At 44.2% G+C, this 27,656-nt stretch overlaps 1 protein-coding gene across 7 annotated transcripts in view; it reads left to right on the top strand.

The window, feature by feature from the left end:
* The first annotated feature begins 4,081 nt into the window (after positions 1-4,081).
* CEP295 (centrosomal protein 295) overlaps positions 4,082-27,656 on the top strand; it is a 52,215-nt gene continuing 28,640 nt past the window's right edge. For 5 of the 7 annotated variants that reach the window (XM_054015647.1, XM_054015646.1, XM_054015650.1 and 2 more), the window contains exons 1-10: positions 4,789-4,839; positions 5,945-6,078; positions 6,856-7,056; positions 8,910-9,034; positions 9,866-9,959; positions 14,091-14,204; positions 15,394-15,534; positions 18,781-18,964; positions 19,241-19,414; positions 20,023-20,247. In XM_054015647.1, the coding sequence (XP_053871622.1) occupies positions 4,803-4,839; positions 5,945-6,078; positions 6,856-7,056; positions 8,910-9,034; positions 9,866-9,959; positions 14,091-14,204; positions 15,394-15,534; positions 18,781-18,964; positions 19,241-19,414; positions 20,023-20,247 (1,429 nt within the window). In that variant the 5' untranslated portion in view covers positions 4,789-4,802. Of the gene's footprint in view, positions 4,173-4,788; positions 4,840-5,944; positions 6,079-6,855; positions 7,057-8,909; positions 9,035-9,865; positions 9,960-14,090; positions 14,205-15,393; positions 15,535-18,780; positions 18,965-19,240; positions 19,415-20,022; positions 20,248-27,656 lie in introns of those variants that run through there. The other 2 variants (XM_054015648.1, XM_054015649.1) reach the window with 2 other exon arrangements.

The raw sequence follows: 27,656 nt of genomic DNA, 5'->3' as shown, positions 1-27,656 counted from the left end.
TGGGGAACCAGGGTGCAGTATCTAGCCTGTCTGACTCATGAAAGACACCCCCCCCCCAAGTCTCTGTTTGAACCAAAACAATCAGAGAAAAGGCTTGCAGAGAGCAGTGAAGGGCGTTGGGAGACACACCTAGACCCCTCCTGACAAGAGTGACAAGATTAAGACATCTCCATTAGTATACATTGCTCGCCCGTGCCGCTTCCCGCCGCCCCCATTGGCCCGGGACGGCGAACCGCGGCGAGTGGGGGTTGCGATCGGCCGAACCTGCCATGTCAGCAGGTAAATAAACTGGCCCGGCCTGCCAGGGTGCTTACCCTGGCGAGCTGCGTGCCAAACGTTGCTGACCCCTAGTATACAGTATGGAGAACAGAGGCAACTCCCCTAGCCTCATCTGCATGAAAGATAGGACAGGGAGACATATCCATTAGCATACAGAATGGAGAACAGAGAACCGCACTGAACTCTAGGACCAGAAAAGCAGGGAAGCACTGCATCATGGGGGATCTCTGCTCCAGATGTTAATGAATCTATGGCTGCACACACCCAGCTCAGCAGTTATCAGACCAATTCTAGGAATGAATCCTTGATTGATATCCAAAATAATGAAGCAGCCTAATTGCATTGTGAGCTCCCTGGAAGAAAACACCACCCATAGCCAAGAGTGATCAGCTCCTATTGTCTAGCCTAAAGAAAACCTTGAGTCATCAGCTTACCTATAAACAAATCTAGTGTTCTCCCTTGAACCCTTGTTGTTTCTCTACAAAAACCCCTACCTATGTTCAAGTAAGTGTTCTGATGCATGGACCCAAACTGGGATTTCATCTTCTCTTGACTGATCGTGCTGGGGGCTCTGCCAGTCTCCAGCACTCAGGACTCTGAGCTACCACCATCACCTGGGAACCCTGACCAGTTCAAGCTTCAGGTAGCGGTGAGATCCTTCTCTCTCTCTCTCTCTCTGTGTTTTCTTTTCTACCTTGACCCAGTTCGCTGAGTCCAGGGGCATATAAGGGTGGCAGCCTGGAAGAGGTGTTCGACCCAGCCTGCTCGGGTTTACTCTATTCCGGTGCGGTACCTTTGGCACATAAAGGTGGTAGCTTGAAAGTGCTGCTTGACCCTGCCCACTGAGTCCAGGGACATATAATGGGTCAGCTTGAAAGTGCTGATTGACCCGGTCTGCTCAGACTTGCTCTGTTAATGTATGTTTGTGTGTTCATCCGGTGCTGGGGCTGGAGGAACCCAGCCCTAGGGAACCTAGGTCCTGAAGGATAGCTGCATTGGGAGGGGACTTGCATAAGGCAGAAGTAGCGCTCCATATGAAAACACACGACACAAGTAGTACATTGATAGAATTACAGAACACACACCCCCTTTGAAGAGTAACCCTAATAAATGAGCATACCCCAAAGTAATGGGCAAATCTGGTAACACCCACTTTTCCTAAGAGCTTCATTATTCTCTTCTCAGTTATTTCCTGGTTCCTCTTTTTATGGTGTGGTATCTGCAAACAAGGAAATACCTATTCCTGCACTCATCCTTTTTTGGAGGTCGTTTATCATGTTGAATAAAGTAAGGTTGATTACACTCCCCTGTGGAGTATCGTTTGTGATTATATATATATATATATATATATATGCTAGAGTAGGCTTTCCCTACTTTAACCTGCGTAGTTTTTACTTAAGAAATCCTTTGTTTACCTATATATTCTTCTTTTTTATGTCCATGGATGCTATTTTATGCAATAAGCCCTCTCTCCAGAATTCATCCGATGCTTTTTCAATATCTAGGAAAGCTACTTATTTCTCATACTTTTTTGTGTTTGTCTGAACTCTACTATATAATCAGCTGTACTCCTTCCTCTCCTGAACCCACTTTGTATGTTCTCTGTAAGTACATCTTTATATATGTTGTTAATCTTTCATTCTTTCCATGGCTTTACCCATACATGATGTAAGGGCAATTGGCCCGTAAGCATCAAGTCTTGTTTGAAGCTTACCAGGTTTCCACACTGGGACTACAAACACATGTTTCCACTCCATTGGTAGCTCACCTTTCCCCCATATACTGTTGTACAGTTTTAGCAGTATTTTCATACTCCATCCAGATGTTTTACCATTTCATTACATATGCTACCCTTGTCTGGTGCAGACTTTTTGCTTTTAGCTATAACTTTTTGAAGTTCTCCCATACAGAAGTTTTCATGTTAATATCATATCCTCATCTTTCTCCCACCTCTTCTAGTTCTCATGATTCTCTTTCATGATCTCACCTCAGTCCCCCACAGATTTCTATACTCTGATTTTCACCATTACTAACATTGTAGAATATTTCTACTAAGTCTCCCATTTTTTTTTCATTAGAGCTTTTTATTCCTTGGCCTTCTACAATAAGCCCAGTATAGTATTACTTATTCTATGCTCAGCTCTGCCCACTGCACTAGTGCAACCAGGGACAGCTGCCAGTGAGCCTGGTGCCTGCCCCAGTGGGCAGGGTTGGGAGTGTTTCAGCTACACTGGATTCAGAGTAGCAGCCGTGTTAATCTGTATCCGCAAAAAGAACAGGAGTATTTGTGGCACCTTAGAGACTAACACATTTATTTGAGCATAAGCTTTCGTGGGCTACAGCCCACTTCATCGGATGCAACTACTGAAGAGCTACACTGGAGAAGCTGCCAGCGTAAACTCCTGGGAGCAGCAGCCCCCCTAGGCTGCTGCTTTTGCCACTGTGATTCCTGGTAGAGCCCTGCAGCTCCATGTGTTGCCGGCACAGAGTGCCCGAGGACAGCAACAGCGGGGTCTGTTGCCCGGTGTGCGTCACTCCAATAAACACACCAGGGTGGAGAAGCAATCAAAGTTTATTTGAGATCTCAAAGTGGTGCAAGGAGACAGGCATGTCTCAAATCAAGCACACCAACATAAGCGGCTTTATCTTTTATACATTTTGCAGCTAACCCTTTCCCTTCTTCCCCCGCCCTTTCTCACCCCCCTCCTCCATTCCCACCTTTCCCCCTTTGGTTACATTACACGACCTTGGCTGTGCAGCTTGTTCTCACTGTTTCTTTCTGCAAGTAATCTTGTCCTTTAGCTGGAAGCATGTAGGTTTCCCTTATCACTACTGCTTCCCAGCTGCTGGCCTGTGAGGTTAGTAAAGTTTAACATGCAGGGGCTTTGATTCACTTTGGCCTAGAGCGGGGGGGTTTCATTGACTCTTGGGTCTTCCAACCCCCTGAGTTACTTAGGATGATGCCTAGTGACACCAACACAGGGATACTGATTTATAATCACAGATATCCACATCCACAGATATAAATGTTGTACCTGCGCAGGGCTCTATTGACCTGGGGGACCAGTGGAAATTGGGAAGCAGAAATTGGCTCTGCCTATTTCCTATTACTTGAAAAATGTACGAGGACAGAGGCGAAAAGAAGAATTGTTCTGGAAAACCAAGACAGATGGTAACCCTTTCTATCCTCTATCGTCACAGCCTTCCTTGACTAATGAGCGCATTGTTACAACCGCTGACTCTTTCCTGCCTTTCTGCCTGTTGTTTCTTTTCTAGCTCTGCCACAGCCACACATTTATTTTTCCTAACTCTGACCGGCCCCTTCCCCTGGGCTAGCTCCTAGGAGTCCCTATTCTCCCTCAGTGCTTCCACCGCCGCACGCCGCATAGCTCAGCCTCAGCCCACTGTCCTCCAGCCCAGCCTTGCCCCACTGGGCCCCATCCCTGGAACAACCCAACCGGCCCCACCACTCAGCCTCTTCATTCTCACACGCACACCCTCCCCCCTCCCCGGCCTTTGACACTGGCGCCAGGGCCGCCTTTTCCCGCCGGTGAAAAAGTGTCTCGACTACACCGGCCAGTCACCGCCCTTCTGAGCTACCATTGGCCAACAGGCGCCATGATGCTACCCCAGGGGCGTGGCTTATTCCCCTGGTCACCTGCCTGCCAAAAAAAAAAAAATCCTCTGATTGGCACATGAGCGGAACCAGCGACAGAGCTTCCCCCGCGCATGCGTAATGTAGGTTCATGGCCTAGGCTGCTGGGGTGGCTTCGCGCTGCTCTCTTCGCCATTGGCGGGCGGTTCGAACGGCAGCGGATGTGACGACGTGGGCTCCCTACCCGGTGACCGGAAGGAGCCGTTTGAAACGACGGAGGCCGGGCGCGGGCAGGTCGGTAAGCAGCAGGGTTATGGGGGAGCGGCGCGAGTCGGCGCCCGGCAGATTCGCCCCTGTCCCCAGCCTCGCCCCGCTCCCGTGCTGCTGTTGCGGCGGCAGCGGGGTGTTGTGTTCGGCGTGGGTCGGTCCCGCCTCCCCCCCCCAGCCCAGGCTCCCCCCGCAGCTGCCAGAGCTGCGCCGCCGGGGAAAGGGAGGGGGCTGGCAGGGGGAGGCCCCTGGGGTGCCCGGCGGGCCGGCCTGCCGCGCTATAGACTTGGTGTGTGTGTTTCCGGGCCTCGGGTGGCGGCCCGGACCCCGCTGGGCTCCCAGTTTTTGGGGGGCGGCTGCCCTATCTGCGAACCACTTTTAATTCTGGAGAGACACTAATCCCTCCGTGTGCTTTGGGGCCCCATCCTGAGAGAATCCGGACATGCAGGTGTAGGCTGAGCCATGGGGTAAAGCACGAACGCTGCTAGCCTGGAACAAATGTTTGGGGAGTGCCCCCCTCCCTTGTCTTCCCACGTGCACTAACTACCCTGCCTGAGGGTCAACTAGTGACCTCAAAGTCCAAAAGGCCAATGTAGACAGACTATATGGGTAGACTTTATACCCCATGGCGGATGTAAACTGGGCTGTTGGGAGAAAGACAATGAAGTCGGGTTTTAGAGGGCTTGTGTGGGGAAATGGTAAGACACAGAACACTAGAAACTGTCCCTCCCAAATAAGAGTGTGTGGTGTGCATGCCAGCTTGCATCTGTGTGATGCTCCCTCATTATAGTGAGTGATTGGTTACTCCAGTGATGCCTACAATGCAGAATTCTACTGAATAGATGAATCTAGTTTATTTTCAACCTTCTTGCACTCACTTCTTGCACTACCAAAATCTGAAATATCAAACATTTAGAAGTGGCTTCTGCTTTACCGATTTAGTTTATGCTGCTTCCTCCTCCTGAAATTTCAGTTCTTCAGTTTTTGCACGGAAATTATCCTTTCCTATTTCAGTAGGAAATAGAATGTGTCACTCTCTTTTTTTCAGTGTTTTTCTCCCTCACTGCCTATGTCGAACTTTTGATTTATAATTTATTAGCATTGATAAGGGACAGATACCAGTAGTTAAAAGGTCACTGAAAAACTGGTTATTTTCTAGTCATTTTTACAAGCAGACTGTTGCTGTTCTGGCTCACAACTTCATACGGTAGAGATTCCCCATCTGGTCTGTGGAGAATTTACAGGTCATATAATCCTCACTCTCCTTGTTTTCAGTTGTTGAATTACATTAAAAGACAGATTACAAACAAAAGTATTTTAAAATTACTTTTTCTTGAAAGTAATTGTGAAAGAGTGGGTAAGGTGGCCTGCATGAGGAGGAGGCAAGAGCCATGACGCGCCATTTAGTCCATCCACCCTTTGAAATATTCTTCCACAGCAAGAGGTTTCAGACTTTCAGTCAAAATAACCCAATACAATGGCCTTTTATTGATATGTTTCATAAATTGAATGGAGTTGTAGCATGCATGCTTTCTGAGGTCCCAATCTCTCTGTGATTGCCATGTGAATGGAGGAGTTGTCCATGCAGAGCTCATTGCAGGTTTAGTGGCTAAGTGATAAATGTGTTTGATTGTAAGCTTGTAGCAAAGACTTATGCTTAATGCCATTGAGTTTTTTGGCAAAGTGTGCAATGAGCATGAATATCTTTATAGATTTTTAGGATTATGCCGAGCTTTTTGATTTCCTGTAAGTATTTTTAAATACAGTATGTTTACTTTATTCTCTAATATTGTTTTGATACAGAAGTCAAATATTCAATGTATGCAAAGATGAAAAGAAAAGTGGCAAAAGGTGGGAGACTGAGGCTTAGTCCTAATGAAGAAGCTTTACTTTTGAAAGAAGAGTATGAAAGACGACGAAGACTAAGGCTGCAGCAGGTATGTCTGCATTATCAACAGTAGTTTTCATTTAGATGGTTGAAGAAAAGAACATCTATGGTTTAGGAATAAACTTCTTTAAACAGCAACGAAGAGTCCCGTGGCACCTTGTAGACTAACAGAAGTATTGGAGCATAAGCTTATGCTTAAATTGTCTACCTCAGCTACTGCTGTGTCTGGCCCATCTTTTAATGCCATTATTGGCTCCTCCTGGTACAGAGGAAATGTAAGCACCTTGCCTTTAAAGTTCTTCACAGCCTGGCTTCTAATTGCCTTTCCACCTTCGTAACTTTCTGAAAAAAAAAAAAAAAAAAGCTGCGTTTCCTACTTCCTTGTACATTCTCTGTTTAGATTGTGGTCTTTTGGGCAGAGACTTTCTACAATTAGTAAATCTTTAATTCAGCAGTACTCACTGATTTGGCAGGAGTATGTTGTAACAATATGTGAGACTTGTTTGCTAGCCTCTTCTTAACTCTCTCTGTTGACAGGTGACTTTTGTCTTGTATGAAGAGAAGGATATTAAATGCATCATTGAATTATGGCTGTTAATGGTTGATGAGCTGTAGCTCATTATGAATAGTCTTACACATTTATTTAAGCTTTTTAGTTTGGAAAAGAGAGAAAATGGCAACTTAGGTATGCTCAGAACCCAATTAGGTTGATCTGAGTAGTCAGTAAGGTGGATGAGACTGAAAGAGTCACCAGTAAGTTGGTTAAGGGTCTGCTACAAAAATAAACTCTGGTAAGTCACTAATAAAATGTAATTTACTTGCTCAGGTTAGAGAGCAGGAGAGATACATTGCCGTGCAGATAAGACAAGAAGTGAAGCAGAGGAGAGATGAGCAGCTACATCAGTTGGCAGAGGAACTGAAAGCAGAGTGGTGGAAAGCACAAAATCAGAAGATTAAAGCCTTGGAAAAACTTTATCTATCAAGTTTAAGAGCTGTGGGAGATGGACACAGACAGGCAAAGGAAAATGTAAGTAAACAAGTCACTTGATATTGTCTCATAGTCAAGGGTAACAGAAAATATTTACTAAACTAAAATTATAAAGATTATGGCTTACAATTTTCTGTGACGCTTCTGACCTTGCACTTCTAATGCCTGAAGTGATATGTTTAAAAAAAAAAAAAAAAAAAAAAGCCAGTTTTGAAAACTTTGCAAAAATATTGACATACACCTTTATACACAAACATGTATCCATGAGATAAGGCATGGTGTGTGGTACTATAAAAGTTTTTTATTGGTGTTTATAAAGCAATGCAAATGTAAATAAAGGATAAAAATCTTCAGGCCTCAGAGCACAAAACAGCCTCTAATTGATACGTTTTAGGAAGAAACAGGATTTCTCGTGACTTCCTCTAAAGAATCTGGTACAGGTCACGGTCAGACAGGATGGACAACTGGTCTGATTCAGAAATGTAATCTTTTAGGCAAACTTCAGAAGAAACATGTTTAAAACTCGGCATAAACAAAATACATGATGGTGTATGAGAGTATAAAAGTTTTATTGGTATGTGTTTGGGATGACTTGTTTGCTTCTTGTGTAAATAGTTATCCCAGACACATACCAAAAAAACCTGTTATATAGTTATACACTATCACATCTTTTCTGAAACATACATGTGAATGTACGTGAACATCTTTACAAAAATCCTGTGCAGAGCCCATCACATAGCTCCTTTTATGGGCTGCAAAGGGCTTTATCTGGGCTTTCTGTGCTGTCACAGTCCCATCAGTGGTTGTAAACTGTTCGCACAAAAACTCGATTGTTTTTCCTCTGACTTACACTGGACCAGATTGAGAGCTCATTGAAATAAAGGAAAATCTATCCAATGACTTCTGCGGACTTCGGGTCAGGTTTGTAGAGAGGAAGGATTGTCATGCCCCTAGCTCCATGCATTAATTATGTCTAAACAGCAACTAGACACCTGTGGCTAGCCTGTGCCAGCCAACTCAGGCTTGCAGGGGTTGGGCTGCTGGGCTGTTCAATTGCTATGTAGACTTGTGGGCTCAAACAGCCCGAGCCCAGTGAGCACAGGCCAGCTGCAAATGTCTAGTTGCTGTGTAGACCTACCCTAGAAGTCAGGAGACCTAGCTCTGCTACAGATTTCCTGCATGACATTTGGTAAGTCACTTAACCCCTGCCTCAGTTTCTCCATCTATAAAAAGGGGATTATGCTACTTCACCTAGTGTTGAGACTTAATTATTACTGAACAGCTTTAATATCCTAGGATGGAATGTGCTGTAGAATTTCATATAGTGCATACTATAATAAGAGGAGGCAATTAATTACAAAGGATAGAGTTACTGTTGATGTATCCTAGGAATTGGCAACAGTGGAAAAGGAGGCACAAAAAGTATGTGGCGTTGTAAGGAGCTTTTGCTAAAATATTCCATTGTTGATAAATTGTGGTAATGGTTCTTTGAAATGCTAGTATCACTTTGGTATGAAATTGGTATTTTGAAAATTTCTTCTTGCTTCCAATAGATGAAGTTAGCAGTCAGTGAGTAGATGCAGAGGGAAGCTAAACTTTTCAAACTGTTCCAATGAATGATGGGGAGGGGGAAGAGGGAGGGCACGGCAAATTTGTTACTATTGGTACAGTACTATACAAGGAGCGAATAAGGAAGGCAATAGTGTAAGGGAAAGTGATTATTCAGAATATTTAGATTCTTGTAGCATAGGATTAAACACAGTGATGCATTTCTATCATATGAGTTGATATTTATTAGCAGTAATACTTGAATTGTCATGTTGATAGTATTATAAGTAATTAGAATCTGGGTGAAGTGTTTATTATAACATTAATTACATTTCATTGTAAAGGAACCTGATTTGGTGGCTCTGGCAAAGGAAGCAGAGGAAAGGAAACAAAGAGCAGAGAAGAGACATAAGGAAGCCCTGAAAGAACAGAAAAATCAAAAAGAAAAATTGTTGAAAGAGCAAACATGGTATATTTATTTATGTCTTTAAAATGCAGTTTATAGTGTATAAAGAGTGAAATGCAGGAACCTTGAGACTTCTTGTTTGGTACATTTTTAGTTTAGGAATTCCATGTAGTGCTTGATGAAGTTATGGAGTTTGGTAAGAATTCTAGTTTGAGAAACAAGGGGATAAAATGGTCAAATGAACTAGATGGCTCAGGGAGCTCTCAGTGTGATGAAGGGCTTTTCCCCCTCATCACTGGATTCAGCCCACTTGGGTAGTTGACAGCTGTTCAATGACATATGAAATGAATTGATCTCCGTTCAGTTCCTGAGGGACAGATATCCACTTCATAAAATCCACCATCATATTTTTCACTGGCTGTCATGCTTCTTAGTGTTCTCAGCAGATGAGTTCAAATTTGAACAGGTGTGGAAAAAAAATAAATGTGTTAGAAGATAGTATTACTAGAGAAGAGATGAGGCACTATAGGTAAGTTTGTGTACATTTGAAAAATTAAAGTGGGCTGACCAAAGTGACCCGTGCAGCCCAGTGATATTCAGGAAGCTTATTTGAAAAGAGGGGTTGATTTTGTTCAGAAGCTTGTGCACTCTGCAATTCTTATCACTTTTTGTCCATCTGCATTACTTCAAGATATTGCTTCTTCAGTGTTGCCTTTCATTTTCAGTTGCCTGTTCACTGATCAAATTACTTCTGTTCACTCACCCCTTGAGCGTTATTATAAGGGTACATACAAAGATTAGTTAAAATACATTTTTAGGTTTATCTTTGATTTTTGCAGTGCTAGTATTCCTGTTTGAACACTTTTTCCCAACCATTCTTTGTTCTTGCCTAAGGCGAACAAATGCACGTAAGCATGCAATGTATGTGGAAAAAGAGAGAGCTGCCAAAATTGCAAGCCTGCCACCACCTCCACCCCATCCTTTTGAGGTGAGTATCCAATATGTGGGGATGGTGATAATTTCAGGGTAAAATATAAGCATTACTGTGGCTTTATTCTGTCTTCTGGAAGCATAACATCTGAATTCACTATTTGCACGTTGTAAGTTGCAGTAGTTCACCAAAGACTATTCAAGGGCAAATTAAAGAATTAATTTTTATGCACAAACATATTCCTTGTCCATTAGGTTTTTTATATTTAATTTGGTTTGTGGTGCTGGGTTTTTTTGTTTTGTGAGACTAATATGATTTTTCTTGATTAATGAGCTCTTTCAGTCTTTATTACCATTGAGGCAATTAAACGAACATTTAAATGCTCTTCCCCCAAAATACATATACAGCCCCAATCCCCTGTTTTAATGATTTAATAATATACTTTGGTTTGCATGTGTAACTGAGAGCTTTAAGATTCTGTTAGCTTTTCTTCTTGAGCTGTTTTTGCATTTTCTTTGTTATGCTTGTGGAATATGGAGTACAGAATATATGCTAGAACAATTTTGTGATGGTTTTGGCCCTTTGGGGTGTCACCTGATGTGCTGAGACATCACTGAGCCTGTCTATTATGCCAGCCTGGGTTCCCTTTACCTGGCCTTGCTGGGTTATGCTCACAAGCCTCTTCCAGCCAAGCACACAGACAGGGTTGCACCCAGCTGCACAGAGAGAGAGAGATCCACTCTGGAAAGATTCAGCCTTAGGGGCTTGCTTCAGCCCTCTGATGCCCACTCCTTTTAAGAGGTACAAACCGAAAGGTTTTATGAAATTCGCCCCCTGCCTCAGTGTGGAGGGAGCTATGCACAACTTCTTGCCTCCTCTTCCCGCCCTCCCCCTGTTAGAAATTACATAAACTGGGTTATATTATAAACAAGCAATAAGTTTATTAACTACAAAAGGTGAATTTCAAGTGAATATGTGGGATAACAGACAGAACAAAGCAGATTACTGAGCAAATAAACCAAAGTACGTAAACTAAGCTCAATATACTTAACCAGGTTACACAATGTAATTTCTTACCCTGAATGTTGTTTTAGGCAGGTTGCAAAGTTTCTGTGGTTCAGAGTTCGTTATATTTCTTTTCAGACTGGACCCCTTTCTCAGTCTGAACTCCTCCCTTGCTTTCCCTTCAGGTGGCTTTTGCAGGCTTTCATCTTGGGCAGACAGGCCATGGAGAGGAGTCGTCCCATTTGCCTTCCTTCCCACACTTAAATAGGATTTACATAAGGCCGGAATCCTTTGTTTCCCCAACTTGACCCTCTTCCTTTCCAATCATATCTCACATGAGCCATCCTGCATAAAGTACATCTCAGTTATGTCATATTCATATCATATGCATATTTTCATAAATAATAGGTAATGACACATCACAAATTCATTTTGTTAAAACCAGTGGTCTAGAAAAGTGAATGAAAACTAAGATCCTGATCCTGCAGTAATTTTGCATGCACAGACGTGTACATCCACTTGGAGTTCCATTGTCTGCTTTTGTGGGGCTTTTGTGCACCACAAAGGTCCATCTATTGTAGAATTGGAGCCTAAGGTTGAAAAATAACATGAGACGTACTTTAATATTAGAGAAAGAAGTCTTTCAAAACTGTGCCTACCGTTAGCTCACTTAATATACCTGTTGACAGTGTATCCACTTCTAATATTGAAGGATCACAGTATATTATCGTAAAGTGTATGAAAGCCTAAAAAATTACTCTCATGGCAGTGGCTTTTAGATGTGAATAATTTGGGCCTTGATCCAACAAAGCAGTTATGCACATGCTTGACTGTGAGCACACAGCCCAATTGACTTCAGTGGGAATACTTACATAATTTAAATTGAGCAAGTGCTGTGCTGGATTGAAATCTTAGTAACTGAGGGGGGTGGAGGGGAAACTGCTGGGACCCATAAAATTTTTGCTTTGAAAAATTATGGTTCTTAAAGAAGCACAACAAATTGTTTTAAATTGGTAAACTCTTCTTGATTTCAGCACTCTTAAAAATAGCTTAAACTGTGTTTTGTTTTGTTAAAGTGCAGAAAAAATTGCTGCCTCTAAGATCAGTGTGCTGGAGTAGAGTGAATTTTTTTCAGGCTGTATTGTAAACCCCTAATAGAAACTCTGACAGATTCTTAACTCCAGGAGCAGTAATAACATTGATCACAAATGGAGAAATAGGCCACTAATTGTTTTTGCATCCTAAAGAGATTTTTTTTGTAGCATTAATTGGAAAATTACAGCCTTGTGACATAACTTTCTCATTTTTGCAACAAATATTATTTGCAACTCTTGCATAAAATACTGGAGATTTGATTAAAATGTAATCTGTTAATGTTAAATTTTCAAATATTTCAAAAGAACTATATCTCATATTCCTAAAGTTGTAGGAATAGGGCTAGCAATAGGTAATCTATCTAATTAACTTTAGTTATGGGAAGTGTCTATTTTCAAAGCTATAATTGGTATCTATAAATATTTTAGTTTATGTGGGTCTGTTATAATCACTTCCATTTATTGTCTCAGATAATTCTGATAGCTCTTATTTTTATATTGTTTGACATTTAACATAGTTAAATTGTCAGTGGGGCTATATTATTGATGCAACACCAATATTTCTAGACTAGAAAGCATGTGTTTTCAATACTTATAGAGTAGTGGTAGTCTCATTCTATTGGGAAGGTTGAAACTGGCTCCCCATTATAGCCAATCTTCTCCCCACGCCTTAATACAAAAACAAAAAAAACCTTGAAATTCTGCATGCTACATCTTACCCTGGGGTAGAAGTTTTTCTGGGAAACCTAGTAAAAAGCAGACAGCTTTGAAGTTATTGGTATTTTGAAAACTTAGCTCTATTTTCTGATTTTTTTAACCCTCTATTATTCATGATCTATCAGAAGTGGTTTGGCCTTGAAATTCCACATTTATTTTGTTGGCCTTTGTGAGAAGTCTTTTTGGGCGGGGGCCATCTTGGAGGGTGGGAGAGCTGAAGGGAAACAAATAGAAGGCAGATGGGGGTTTAAAAAGATAGGGTTTAAAGGGCCAACACTTATAGTGGAATATATATTGGCCACCTTGATGTTCAAAGTGCTGGGCTGTGCCAGAGGCATTGGAAAATATAAAAAGGTGTAGAGATGGGAGTAGAGGACTGGGGAAGGCATATGAAGGGGTGGCATGGAGTCTTGGAATGGGGGCCTCTGAAGGAGACATGAGGTAGATGCACATGAAGGAGACAGAACACTGGTGGGGCATGAGTGTGGATGGGGAGTACAGAGGACCACAGGAGTAGAGGTACAGGGTATATATGCATGAGACATGGGGAGAATATGTTGAAGTTTTTAATGGCGATAAAGGCCAACCATCGCCTCTGCTGCATTTGTTTGCATCATACCCTACTCGGGTATGACTCCCATCCTCTCACACACCATCTGTGGGCCCCTAACATCTGCAGGAGAGAAACCTTGCTTTGGTGGGCTGAGACCCCCTCCTGCAGATGTTATACACCAACCCAATTTAAACCTTTTGGCACTCATTTTAAAAAAGCCCAGGGAAATTCAGAAACTAAGTTTGAAGATTTGTTTCAATTAAGTATTGCTGACTCATCTGTTTCCCTTCCCTCCTCCCAATTGCACACATTTTGTAGGAACAGCATAGATATTTGCTAATATAAGGAATGTCTTTTCTTGAACAGAACTTCTAGTAATTCTGACACTATCATAAGACATTTAGGCATTTGTAAACGTAGTCTGCAGTTGAGTGTATTTGAGAGATTTTATTTTTGCTTTGTTATTTGAAAGTATATTGTATAATTATGGTTGTCCTACATTGTGACAGCTGCTATAATTGGGATCTGTATTAGTACGTTAAAAACAAAGCACTTTTAAATTAAGGTAATACTGCTGAAAATTGGAACCATATCCTTAAGATTAATGACAGTTGGCAGGGAGGAGTTTGCCTTGGGCTGTTAGACCCTGTCAGTCATTAAACCCTCTTGATATGCCTCATATTGAATGTGGTTTGTTAGTTAATATATATGTAAAGTTTGAAAATCCGTGCAAATCATTTATTTATGTTCCATTTAGCTCATAATGGAAAACAGTGCCGCTGGTAAAGTAACTGATTATTTGTACTTTCTGCTTTTTAGAACTTGGAAGTGAAAAGACTGCCTACGGTGAAGGTCTATAATGCTGACAATTTTTCTGTTACTCATCACCATCTTTCTGAACCTTATGTGGATAGAGAAATGGACACACAGCAGGTGACTGATATCAAATATGCCTATGGCATATGCTCCCTTATTTCAGTACTATTGTACTGTATCTATGGATTTTAAATCTGCTGCAACAAATATTCATTTCACAGTACTTGTTTAAAATCTAGGAGTTGGTATCACATAATTAAAATGAAAACATGTCAGCTAATTTGGATTTCAAATGTTGAAGACTTGTAACAGTGTAAATTGTGCGTATGTATTCGGGCCCCAGTCCTGCAAATACTTACTTGAGTAGTCCCATTATGTTCATGTTTGCCTGAAATTACCTAGGATTGTTAAATGCTTGAAGGATTGTGGCCTAAAGACTGAGGATATGTCTACACTACCTGCCGGATTGGCGGGCAGCGATCGATCCAGCATGGCTCGATTTAGTCTAGATGCGATAAATCAAGCCCCGAGCGCTCTCCCGTCAACTCCTGTACTCCCCCGCCACAAGAGGCTCGGGCAGAGTTGACGGGGGAGCAGCAGCAGTCGACTCACTGCGGTGAAGACTCCACAGTAAGTCGTTCTAAGTACGTCAACTTCAGCTACATTATTCATGTATCTGAAGTTGCGTAACTTAGATCGATTTCTCCCTCCCCCCCTTCCCCAGCGTAGACTAGGCCTAAGAGCAGATGCATCAGAGTGTTTCATACGTGAAACTTGGAAAATGTTTTCTCCCTGTTTACAGGCCATGAGTTTTCACATTAACTTTTTTCAACTCTCAGTGGCCAGATTTCAAAAGGCTCTTACTTTGCAAAACTCTGAGAATGTGTTTATTTTCCATATGAATCTGGGAAGACTTCTGTTTTTTCTGTTGTGTTAAAAAATCTGCAGCCTGGTATGAAATCAAATGTATAGCACTGTCTGTATTCAGCATTATACCTTGTATTGAATGAAAAATCCTGGGTGTTTTTTGGTGTAGCCAAGCTATTATAAACGTATAAGGGATCTTCCACAGTAGCACTTGAAACTCGAACAATTTGACATCTCAAAATGAGAGGATTATAGATGTCACTATGTACATGTTCAGTTGAGAGCTGTATACATTACAAGTTGTGTATAGCCACTCATAATTACTTTTTAAAGTAGTTTGGCTGAATAATTGAATACAGAATTACTCATTTATTGTCAACTGTATTTTGAGTCTGCACAATTCTTTGTGATATTTGAACTGTTACTAATTAACTACCAGCCAGATGCTCGGTTAGTAGCTGAAGAGGAAGCAAAGCGGTTGGACGAACTACAAAAAGAGGGAGAGAGAGATAGGAGAGAACAGCTTGAAAAAGCACATCTGAGAGGAAGTCATGCCTTGAAGATGGTCCATTTGGCACAAGTAAGCAAAGTAGAAAATGTTTTCACCCCTCAGCTCACACTGTAATTCTTCATAAATGTCAAAATGACCAGCAATTTAAAAAACAATAGTAAATTGGATTCTAAATTAATTGGTTTGAATTAGAACATGCTGACTTCAGGAAAGACCTTGGAATAATGGATGTTTTCAAAATGCATATCCTTAAAAGAAAACTGTTCTCATTTTGCTCAGCCCTGCAATCAGAAAGTTCAGAAGGTAAGAAGCAATTCTCTGTCATTAAAATGAAAGGGATTTGAAAATTAAAGGAATACTGCAGATAGTTCAGGTTTTGTGGCTAATGCCCAAATTTTACAAAACATGATATAGCAAATTTTCAAAATACTTGAAAACAGTAAATAAAAAGGTTTTTGGTTAGGTATGGGTTCTGAGTTGCAAACACTGGAAAAGGAATGTTGAAATAAGTGCATAAGAAGTGGGAATGTACATTTTGGTTTTTAAATTGACTTATTTTTTACCAAAATTGCGCACATACAAACATATACATAGTAAATAATGCCTGAGACTGATTTAAAAAAAAAGTGGTGTGAATTTGAGCTATTAATTTTGCAAAGCTTGCGAGCTCTGCTGGTATGCTTCTAAGTTCTGTGCTTCTGAACTATTTGGCTTGATCTTGAACACTGCTGCCCCTTTAATGTAAGGGTTTTTAACTGAAGTCCTGCAGTGTGAATAAACTACTTAAAGTGGTCTAAATCAATAAAGTGGTCAAACAGCAGGTACAATTTAGGCAGATTCAAAGCTTAAGCATTTCAGAACCCCCATCTCTCGCAGTGTTCTAAGAACTGTAGTGGTTCCTTTAGTGACCTTCAAAAATGTTCATAAAACTATTATACTGATTTTCTTCAACTCCGGATTAAGTTTTAATGAAGGGTAAAGTTTTCAAAAGTGCATGAGTGAAAATCAATGGGACATAGGGTTTATAATTACTTAGGCATGTTTCACATTTTTACTTGACATCTACAAAAGCCTTATTTAATACACTATAATCAGACTTTCTTCCTACTTTAATTCTTGCTTCAATGCTAAATGAACATTAAAAACTGAATATTGAAACATTTAATTTTAGGCAAAATACAGTTCTTTTAAACATTTAAAAATGAACTATGCTTTATATTAAGTAATAGTGAAATTCCTGACTTTGGAAGTTGAACTCTAATTCTGATAGTCCCTCTCATCCCCATTTAGATATTTAACTGTGTTATTCCATAATGATGACACAGCACTCAGCGATACCCAGAAGTAAGTGTGAATAACTAGGCTGTTCTAAAGTTAAAACATATTCTGAATTCAGCTACTCTGCGCCCTTCCTTTCTTAATTTTATAAGAGATGGCAGAGTGATTTTTAATTCTGCATAGTAAAGGTGATTGCAAACTATGTACATTTTAACCCAGCGTTCTTTAGAGGCAGCAAGACTGATCAGACTTAATCCACAAAATATTAGCTGGGAGGAAGGTAATTATCCTCACTTCACAGGTGGGGCAATCTGAAGCAGCAGCTACCTTTTAGTAGGAATGCACAAACTTTACCTCCAAAAGCTTAGGTTTAAATTAACTTTAGTGACAAATTTAAATGAGTTTGTTCTCAATCTAGCCCATGTCCCATACTGCTATAGTTTAGCCCCAAGCATCTCTGCTTGTTTTGAGTTGGTTGATACAAATGAAAAAGCGCTGTTGGCTGGGTGTTTCCAGCGATCGTCCTACCACTTTGGAATTCACATCTCCCTTGATACAAAATACCCTGATCTTTTGAGTACATTGTGGAGCTCATCTCCCCCACCCCCCCAAGTTGTTTGAATATGGGGGGAACTTTAAAGATGACAAACTATTGTATGGGGAAAAGGATTTAATTTCTGAAATTAACTTACTTACTAGTGGTGGGTTATGTTTGTGATACAATTAAGTTATACCTAGGATGCCTAAATCACATACTACTTTTTTTTCCACAGAACCCCTGCGCCTTGTTAAGTATAGGGATGACGCAGAAGTTAGATATTTTATTATCATCTTTCAGTAAATGGACTCAGGCCTTATTTATTGTATACCATCCACACCTTGTAGTGAATACAGAATTGTTAATTGCCTTATGGCTGTTCTGTGGTGCTTTTCACTAAAGTATCTGAGTACTTCAGAAAGATTAAAGAAGTTATTTTTGTAACAACCCCTTAAGGGGAGAGAGATTATCTTCATTTTACAAATGACAAGTGAAGGCACAGAGATAGATTCAGCCCAACAATTGCAGAAGTGTCCTCTAATTTTTGGAGCCATGGTGATTGGCTACCCAACTTGAGTCATATAAGGTGTGATATTTTTTTTTCCTTAGGTTCTACGTAACTGCATCTCTTATTGACTTCTGTTGGAGATGAGAAAAATGGGACTTCTGCCTCTTTTGTTTCTTTATAATTTAAGAAGGCTGAAATGTTTTTTTAAAACATTTTTCTTCTTTTTTTATTTTAAGTAAGCAATTCTGCTTCTGTTTAGCACAAAGGTCTTGATGGCAACTAGAGAATTAGAAAAATTATATCACAAGAGATGAGTGAAAGTTGAGCTTTTAAGAAAAGAATGGATTTTAGTCATTGTTGTAACTCCCTGGTTTTTGTTTTAACACTTGTTTAACTTGACTAACATTTTGGAGAAAAGAAGTCTTCCTTAAATATTCAGATCCCCAATTTGTCAGGTACAGTTTACGAGCTAATGATGTATATAATCTCCTCCAAGACTCCAACCAGTCATCCAGCAAAACTAGGGAAGACCAAAATTGACTGCTGATATTTCTAAGGTATAAAATAGAAGGAAAAATATTTAAAACAGACTTTCAGAGCTTTTATACATCATGACAATGCAAGGAGAATACTAGCCCAATCTTTAAAAAAAAATCCTTTGCAGGTCAGCAATTTAACAAGGACCGAATGTTTTGTTCTATAAAATAGAAAACTTGGAGTTCTCCTATATTTAGGAAAGTTGGCCTGCGGGTATATTTTCTGATCTTTAACATTGTAGCGGATCCTTCAGTGCTATTATGATTCTTCATGCCAATAAATGAGTGTAGGATATTCTAGATTGATATATTTTAAGAGGGGTGTGTGTGTGTATTTAAGCTCAGGAATTTTGTATTCCAGTATGAAGCAAGCATTAACCAAATTTTGTGGTAGTAATATCAGACTGTCTGGATGTGACTGCTAAACTGTTAATTGATTACTTTGCTACTTGAAGGACCGGGAAAGGTTAATGAAAGAACTTGAACAGATGCAGAATATGGACCTGGCGCGCAGAAGACAGATTGTGGCACAGATGCCATCACAGCTGTTCGAACCTGCATACAGACGCATGGAAATTAAAGAAGACTGGCAGAGGGAACTGGAGTTTGCCTTTGAAGATATGTACAGTGGAGATAGGAGTAAGCTATTTTGAAAGATTCAGTGAGCCACTGTCACATACAGTATTAAAAAAAAAAAATCTTTGTAGTAGAAGATGTAAATTAGATGTGTTGAAAGACTCAAACAACTTTCTTAGTTTCTTTGAAACAAAGTTTTGGAGTAAGATTGACTTCTGAATTTTGGAACTCTTGAGGAGCTTCTTGTGTGGTGGTCTTAATCCTGCAATTTAAAGTGGTTTTATTCAGATTACAGATAGACTATATATGACTTTCACATGGTTTCATTTCTTTATTTAGAAATGAAAGGAGACATGATTTTGCACCTAGAGCCACAGCCTTTGCCAATTCCCTCTGATCGGTCTCAAGATGAAGACTTGGATATCTCCCTGGAGCCAGATGTTGCATGTGAGACTCAACCAAAAATGGAGGAGGTGACAGAAAAGGAAGCCCAGCACCCTAGTGAACCAGAGAGTAAGAAACTTTCAAGTTTAACTCTTGTATTGGATATACTTCGTTATTTAAGCTATTTGGATGTACCAGAGGGAAAAGAGATTTTTTTTTTTTTGAACAAGAATTTTGGAAAATGTAGTAGTGAGTTAAAAAAAAAAAAATAGAAAGTATATTAAATACCAGAGATCATGGTATCTTCATCTTTTTAATTAATTTTAACGTCTAGAAACAATGTATTGGAGTGTAATAAATACAAACTTCAAATGAAAAAAGTGAATTCTCGTTTTTTTGTCTCAGTCCTATGAATTGTGTTGAGTAGTACTGAGGATTGTCCTAAGCAGTTGTAGGATTTGTAAATGTAACTAGTGAAATTGCATGTCAACTAATACATGCATATTATAAATATTTTGAAAAGGTACTTTAAGATATCTGTGTTGAGAACCTGTCTCTATTCCATGTCAGAAAGTTGTATCTCCTTAATCCATTTGTATAAGCAGCTAATGAAAACAAATTTTGCCAAGGTAAATATCTTAGGATGATTTTGTTTACAATCAGTGATGTACATAATGTGTACCTTGTTTTGTCTTGTTCTTATACCTTTAAGAGTTTGAGGTCTGTGTTCCTCCTAGATCATGAAATGAGAGTGGCTCCCCAACCACAATCAAAACTGGTCTTAAAAAAATTGCTAAATAAGATCCGGAGCCAAAAAGACCAGTGGACTTCAAAATGTGAAGCAGAGATTCAAAGTGAAATTGAGACAATTGAGTCAGGAACACTTACTAGTGAAGAGAGACGATTATGTGATTCAGATCCTGGTCATGAACAACATACTGATTCGGTCTCTGAGGCCATAGGTAAGTATTGTGTAGCTCCCCAACTAAAATTAAATGTGCTTTGAGAGCAAAGAGGGCCTGGCTGGGCAGAGCTGTGAATACTACTTTACCCATAAGAACTCATTAGTGAACAGCCTAAAGTTGGTGCTTTGTTCTGGTCATTTTGTAGACGTGGGGTAAAAAGTGGCTACGTGACTTGGCTTAAGTCCTTTTGATTTTCAATGAGACTTACGTTTTTGAAAATTTTACCATTGGTCCATTTCTGAATTTTTTTTTAAAGGAATTTAAAGGGAGGCTGAAATCACTTTCTCCCATATTTCTTGACGTACTGGATATCAAGTACCAATAAATTGGAAGGACATCTGTTCCTGGATTCAGTAGCTCTTTTGCATTATCTTTAACATGAAATAGATCGGGTTTACTGATTGATTTGTTATTACTTTGCAGCCATTTGTTTGCTTCTGGGATGTCATTGGATTAGTGCATGTGATTGGTTTTTAGAGTCTAACTATTAGGCAGTTCAGTACTGTAATTATTTAATAAGTAAATGATCAAGTAACTTTAACATATTAGAATTTTACTTATACTTGTGAATGCATTTCCTGTAATGTCATTGTTAAAATTGAACAGGCATTCCCTGAAATTTTGGGGATGGCTTTGCCTTTAAGGTGTGTGTGTGTGTGTGTGTGTGTGTGTGGTGATTTACTTCCTCAATAAGGTGTGAGAAATACACTTGCTAGAGGAAAGCAGGAAACCTTTTCTCATGAATATTGAGAGCTAGTGGTAACGGTGACCATTCTCAATTTAAATGCTCCTTTGAAGCTGACTGGTGTTCATGGGGATGCTGAGAAGGCAGAAGGAGAGGCTCAAAACTCTTCTGCTTGAGGGTGCCTGAGGAGAGTCTGTCTTTATCTAGCAGTGCTGCCTCTACACTTTATCCTTCTGGCAGCAGAGATCTGAGTCCCTGCTGCTGCTGTTGCTTTTTCAGTAGCTCATTGAAGACTTAGAGAATTTTGACAGAAGCTGTGAAAACAAATCATGATCTGATTTCATTGATCTGTTCCAGAAAGCTATGAATGAATTTGGGGGAGGGGAAAAAAAATGAAAGAAGCTTGCTGCTCTTTTTTAGCAGCTAGGAAGATGGTGGATTGGAAAGTGTAAATACTGCTTCAGGAGGGTGTATGTATAAAGAGAAGCCCCCTCCCCATCTCCCTGCATCTGGGAGAATAGTGAAAAGGAGAAAGATGAAGCTATCCATCTTAGAAGTTGCCACTAAACCACAACCAGTATAAAAGAAGGGGCCCCTTCGCTTGATCCAGGGACAGAACTCTAGGTGGTGGGAAGTGCTAATTCTCAGGAGCCAGTGGGGATGTTGGAAGAGGAACTTCTCATTAGGGTGTTTTCCTTAGACTCAATTAGGGAAACCTTGCCCCCAGATGAAACATTGGGTTGACCTGTAATAGGTAAGTTCTTCTTCGAGTGCTTGCTCATATCCATTCCATTAGGTGTGTGCGCGCCGCGTGCACGATCGTCGGAAGATTTTCTACCCTAGCAACACCGGCGGGTCGGCTGTGGAGCCCCCTAGAGTGGCGCCTTCATGGCGCTGAATATATACCCCAGCCGACCCGGCGCCCCCTCAGTTCCTTCTTACCGCCCCTGACGGTCGTTGGAACTGTGGAGCGCTGCTTAGCTGTTCTCCACTCTCCCTAGCTTTGTTGGTTATTAGCAGTTATAGTTATAGTGTTTATAGTTAAATAGTTAAATAGTTTTAAAAAAGTTGTTATAGTTGTTCTAAGTAGCTCAGGGGATTAAGGGGGTCGTCTCCCCCTTTCTTCCCCGGCCGCGGGGCCGGGCTCATGCCCAACGCTCCCGGCTTCAAGCAGTGCGCCTCCTGCGCGAAGCCTATGCCCACGAGCGACCCGCACGACTCCTGTCTGAAGTGCCTGGGAGAGTCCCACCAAACAGATAAGTGCAAGATCTGTAAGGCCTTCAGACCAAGGACCAAGAAGGAGCGGGACTTTCGGCTCAGGCAACTCCTGATGGAGGCGGCACTTAGCCCGGACACTCCCTCTACGGGCCAGACCCCGGCGCCTAGCACCTCGGTGCGCAGTGCACCGGCAGCACCGGCTTTGACGACCACGCGAGTGGCGTCAGACAAGCCTCCCCGGCACCGGACCTCGTCGGCACCGCAAGCAGTGCCTCGGCGCCGATCATTATCCCCGGGGCATAAAAAAGCCCATAAAACGGGGACGTCCGTGCCGAAGACGCCAGCTCCCCCAGTGCCGGGGGTAGAGCCGCGTCCGCCGGTGGAGCAAAGGAAACAGGTGCCTCCAGCACCGTCGACTCCGGCACCGAAGCCGTTGAGTCCGGTGCAGATAGCGTCTCCACCGAGGCCGGCGGTGATACAGTGCCTACCGTCGACTCCAGAGACCTTCGCGGCGGCGAGAGACTTAATAGCTCTCACGGAGCCGGCACCGCCTCAACCACCGGCACCGACTGCACCGCTGACTCGCCCGGTCCAGTCGAGGGGGAAACCTGCCTTGATGCGCCCTCCACAAGGACTGGAACCTCGGCACCGCTCCAGGTCCCGAAGCAGGTCCCCACGCCGCTCGCAGTCCCGGCACCGAATATCATCTCGGCACCGGTCGTACTCGCGGCCAAGATCTTCTTCGCGGCACCGCTCTACGTCTCGGCACCGATATGATCGTCGGCACCGATCAACGTCGAGACGTAGCGCTCGACGTCGAGAGGCCGCTCCCGGCACCGGGCATACTCCAGGTCCTCGTCGAGGTCCAGATCCGACTCCCGGCACCGACGAGGTCATCGGCACCGGTCGCGGTCCCGGCACCGATCGCCGGCACCGCGTGGAGATAGAACATCCCCGAACCGGCACCGTGCGGCACCGCATCCCACGGGATTCGTCTCGACGCACTCGGCACCGCCATGGCCATCGAGATCGGTGTCCCGCTCCTCTGAGGAAGTATCGAGATCGGCATACCCCCCTCAGGGTCAAGCCGAGGAGCAGGACATAGGCCATTGGCAGGAGGTAGCAGAGGACCCTGCTCATGGCCCATCTCACTGGTCGTTCTGGACCCCGTGGGCGTACCATCAGGCGCAAGGGGCTCCAATTGCGTCGACCTCTCGCTCCGGTCACTCCGTCAGAGGGGCCCCGGAGTCCACCATCTCTCGGCCTCCGCCAGGGGGCATGGAGGCCTCTGGGTCCGCACCACCTGACACCCTGGACCCAGGCACAGGTGATGCTCCAGCCCAGGAACAGGGAGACCAGGACCAGCCCTTGGATCCTGTTCCACCGGAGGCATCTTCCTCTTCTTCTCCCGATGAGGCAGTGGCGGGCACATCGTGCACAGGCCCGCCTCCAATAGATCTTCGGGCTCACCAGGATCTTCTGCGCAGGATGGCCCGTAATATGGACCTGCAGGCGGAGGAGATAGTGGAGGTTCACGACCCGATCGTGAATATCCTTGGAGCGGATGCCCCATCGAGGGTAGCGTTACCCCTGATCCGCACGATTCAAATGAATGCGGATACGATATGGCAGACTCCTGCCTCTATCCCACCCACAGCGAGAGGGGTGGAAAGGAAATACTTTGTCCCGTCTAAGGACTATGGGTACTTGTATACCCACCCCCAACCGTGTTCACTGGTGGTGGAATCAGTGAACGCACGAGAGCGCCACGGCCAGCAGGCTGCAGCGCCTAAATCAAAAGAGGCTAAGCGGCTCGATTTGTTTGGCCGTAAGGTTTACTCAGCCGGAGGGCTACAACTTAGAGCAGCGAACCAACAGGCGCTGCTGAGCCGCTACAGTTTCAACTCCTGGAACTCTATGGGGAAGTTTAAGGAGCTGATTCCCCAAGAGTCCAGGGAAGAGTTTGGAGCCATGGTAGAGGAGGGCAAGAAGGTGGCTCGGACCTCCTTGCAGGCCTCCTTGGACATAGCAGACTCAGCTGCGAGGACCCTGGCTTCGGGTATCGCTATGCGTAGGATCTCCTGGCTTCAGGTCTCGGGTTTGCCTCCGGAGCTGCAGCAAACCCTACAGGATCTCCCCTTTGAGGGACACGGATTGTTCTCAGACAAAACGGACTCTCGCCTGCAGAGCCTAAAGGACTCGAGAACAATCATGCGCTCCCTGGGGATGCATGTTGTGGGCCCTCAGCGCAGGCCGTTTAGGCCGCAGCCTCAGTGCTTCTACCCCCCCCCCACCTCGTCAGAGACAGGACTCGGCCAGGAGGCGAGGGCGAGGTGGTAGAAGAAGGTGGACCGGCCCTCAACCCGGCCCAAACCAGGGGCCACCTAGACCACCTTCAGGCCCCAGGCAGAACTTTTGAAGGTGCGGTCGAGGACGGCGCCCCAGTCATCCCCCAGGATCCAACCCCCTCCTTTCGGGATCGCCTCTCCCACTTCCACCGTGCTTGGTCCCTTATAACTTCGGACCGTTGGGTCCTCCGCACGGTGGAGAGGGGATACGCTATCCAATTTTCTTCTATCCCCCCCTCCCACCCCCCTTCCCCGTCCCTCTTCAGGGACCCTTCTCACGAGCAACTTCTTATTCAGGAGGTTTCTACGCTCCTGGCCATGGGGGCCATAGAGGAGGTTCCAGTAGAGTTAAGGGGCAGGGGATTTTATTCCCGTTACTTCCTGATCCCCAAGTCCAAAGGAGGTCTGCGGCCCATCTTGGACTTGCGCGGACTCAACAAATTCGTAGTAAAGTTGAAGTTCCGCATGGTCTCTTTGGGGGCCATTATCCCTTCCCTCGATCCTGGAGACTGGTTCGCCGCCCTCGACATGAAAGACGCATACTTTCACATCTCAATTTACCCACCTCACAGACGCTTCCTGCGATTCGTGGTAAACATGGTGCACTACCAATTTGCAGTCCTTCCCTTCGGCCTATCCTCGGCCCCAAGAGTGTTCACGAAATGTATGGCTGTCGTGGCAGCGTACCTTCGTCGGCAAGGGATACAGGTGTTCCCGTACCTAGACGACTGGCTGGTACGCGGTCGCACCAAGGAGCAAGTTCAAGCTCACGTCCACATAATAGTGCACACATTCAACGAGTTGGGCATCCTACTCAACAAGGACAAATCCACTCTAGAACCTACCCAGAGAATAGAATTCATAGGCGCAGTTCTAGACTCCAGACGTGCACAAGCCATCCTGCCAGACAACCGATTTGGCACCATCATGAGCCTCATTCAAGGGCTCCAGGCGTTCCCAACTACCACGGTGAGGTCGTGCCTTACCCTGCTGGGCCACATGGCTTCCTGCACGTACGTAACCAGGTATGCCAGACTTCGGCTTCGCCCACTTCAAACCTGGGTGTCATCAATATACCGTCCACATCGGGACAGCCTGAACATGGTGGTCACGGTCCCGATCTCGGTCCTGACCTCCCTCACCTGGTGGCTAGATCACAATGTGGTCTGCGAGGGGATGCCATTTCACGCCCCACAACCCTCTCTGCACCTGGTCACAGACGCTTCATCTCTGGGTTGGGGCGCCCATCTCAACGAACACCATACCCAGGGCCTGTGGACTGCATCCCAGCTAGCCCTGCACATCAATGTTCGGGAACTGATGGCGGTGCGCCTGGCGTGCCAGGCATTTCTCAACCTCCTACGTGGCCGATGTGTGTTAGTTCTCATCGACAACACCACGGCCATGTTTTACATCAACAAGCAAGGAGGAGCACGTTCGTCAATCCTATGCCAAGAGGCCATTCGCCTGTGGGACTTCTGCATCGCCCACTCAATCCACCTCACGGCATCGTTCCTCCCTGGAGTCCAGAACACTCTAGCGGACCGACTCAGCAGGTCCTTCCAGACGCACGAGTGGTCTATCCGTCCGGACATCATACATTCCATCTTCCAGAGGTGGGGGTTTCCCCAGATAGACCTGTTTGCATCCCGAGACAACAGGAAGTGCCACGTGTTCTGCTCCCTACAAGGTCGAGCTCCGGGCTCCCTCTCGGATGCGTTTCTCCTTCCCTGGAAAGACCACCTGTTTTACGCCTTCCCTCCGTTTCCTCTGGTCCACAAGGTACTGCTCAAATTGCGCAGAGACCAGGCACAGGTAATTCTGGTCGCTCCAGCGTGGCCGAGACAACATTGGTACACCACACTGTTGGAACTCTCGGTTCAGACACCGATCCCGCTTCCGTTGTATCCGGATCTCATCACGCAGGACCACGGCCGGCTGCGTCACCCCGACCTGCAATCACTCCACCTCACGGCGTGGCTGCTCCATGGTTCACCCAGGCAGAGCAGCAATGCTCGCACTCTGTCCAACAGATTCTGCTGAGCAGTAGGAAGCCCTCAACACGCACCACGTACCTGGCCAAGTGGAAGCGGTTCTCCTGTTGGTGTGAACAACGAGCCACGTCCCCGTTGCAGGCACCCATTCCTCTCATTTTGGAGTATCTCCTCTCCCTAAAACATCAGGGGTTGGCGATATCTTCAATTAGGGTTCACCTGGCCGCTATATCGGCCTTTCACCCAGGGGAACTCGCGTCCTCGGTATTCTCTAACCCGATGGTCGTTAGATTCCTCAAGGGCTTAGACCGGATGTACCCACAACAACGTCAGCCCGTCCCGACGTGGGACCTCAACCTGGTTCTCTCCAAGCTCACAGGTCCTCCATTCGAGCCACTGGCCACCTGTTCACTTCTGTACCTATCCTGGAAGACAGCCTTCCTCGTAGCCATCACCTCAGCAAGGCGCGTTTCTGAACTCAGGGCGCTGACATCCGAGCCCCCTTATACAGTTTTCCATAAGGATAAAGTGCAGCTTCGTCCACATCCTGCCTTTCTCCCTAAGGTGGTTTCTCCTTTTCACATCAACCAGGACATCTTTCTCCCGGTCTTTCATCCCAAACCACATGCCACTCGCCAGGATCAACGCTTGCATTCCCTGGACGTACGAAGGGCCCTGGCCTTCTATATTGACCGCACAAAGCACTTTAGAAAGACGACGCAGCTCTTCGTTGCAGTGGCCGACCGAATGAAAGGCTCACCGGTCTCCTCACAGCGCCTATCCTCCTGGATTACGTCTTGCATCCGGACTTGCTATGACCTGGCAGGTGTCTCAGCACCGCACCTCACCGCTCACTCCACGAGGGCCCAAGCCTCCTCGACTGCTTTCCTGGCACATGTTCCGATACAGGACATTTGTAGAGCGGCGGTTTGGTCATCAGTCCACACGTTTACAGCTCACTATGCACTAGTGCAGCAGTCCAGGGACGATGCTGCCTTCGGATCAGCGGTTTTGCACACGGCAATGTCTCACTCCGACCCCACCACCTAAGTTGGGCTTGGGAGTCACCTAATGGAATGGATATGAGCAAGCACTCGAAGAAGAAAAGACGGTTACTCACCGTTGTAACTGTTGTTCTTCGAGATGTGTTGCTCATATCCA

This window comes from Malaclemys terrapin, chromosome 1 (assembly GCF_027887155.1).
Source record: "Malaclemys terrapin pileata isolate rMalTer1 chromosome 1, rMalTer1.hap1, whole genome shotgun sequence".
NCBI classification, from domain to species: Eukaryota; Metazoa; Chordata; order Testudines; family Emydidae; genus Malaclemys; species Malaclemys terrapin.
Note: the sequence above shows the minus strand (reverse complement) of the source record. Positions and strands in the feature narration are given on the sequence as shown.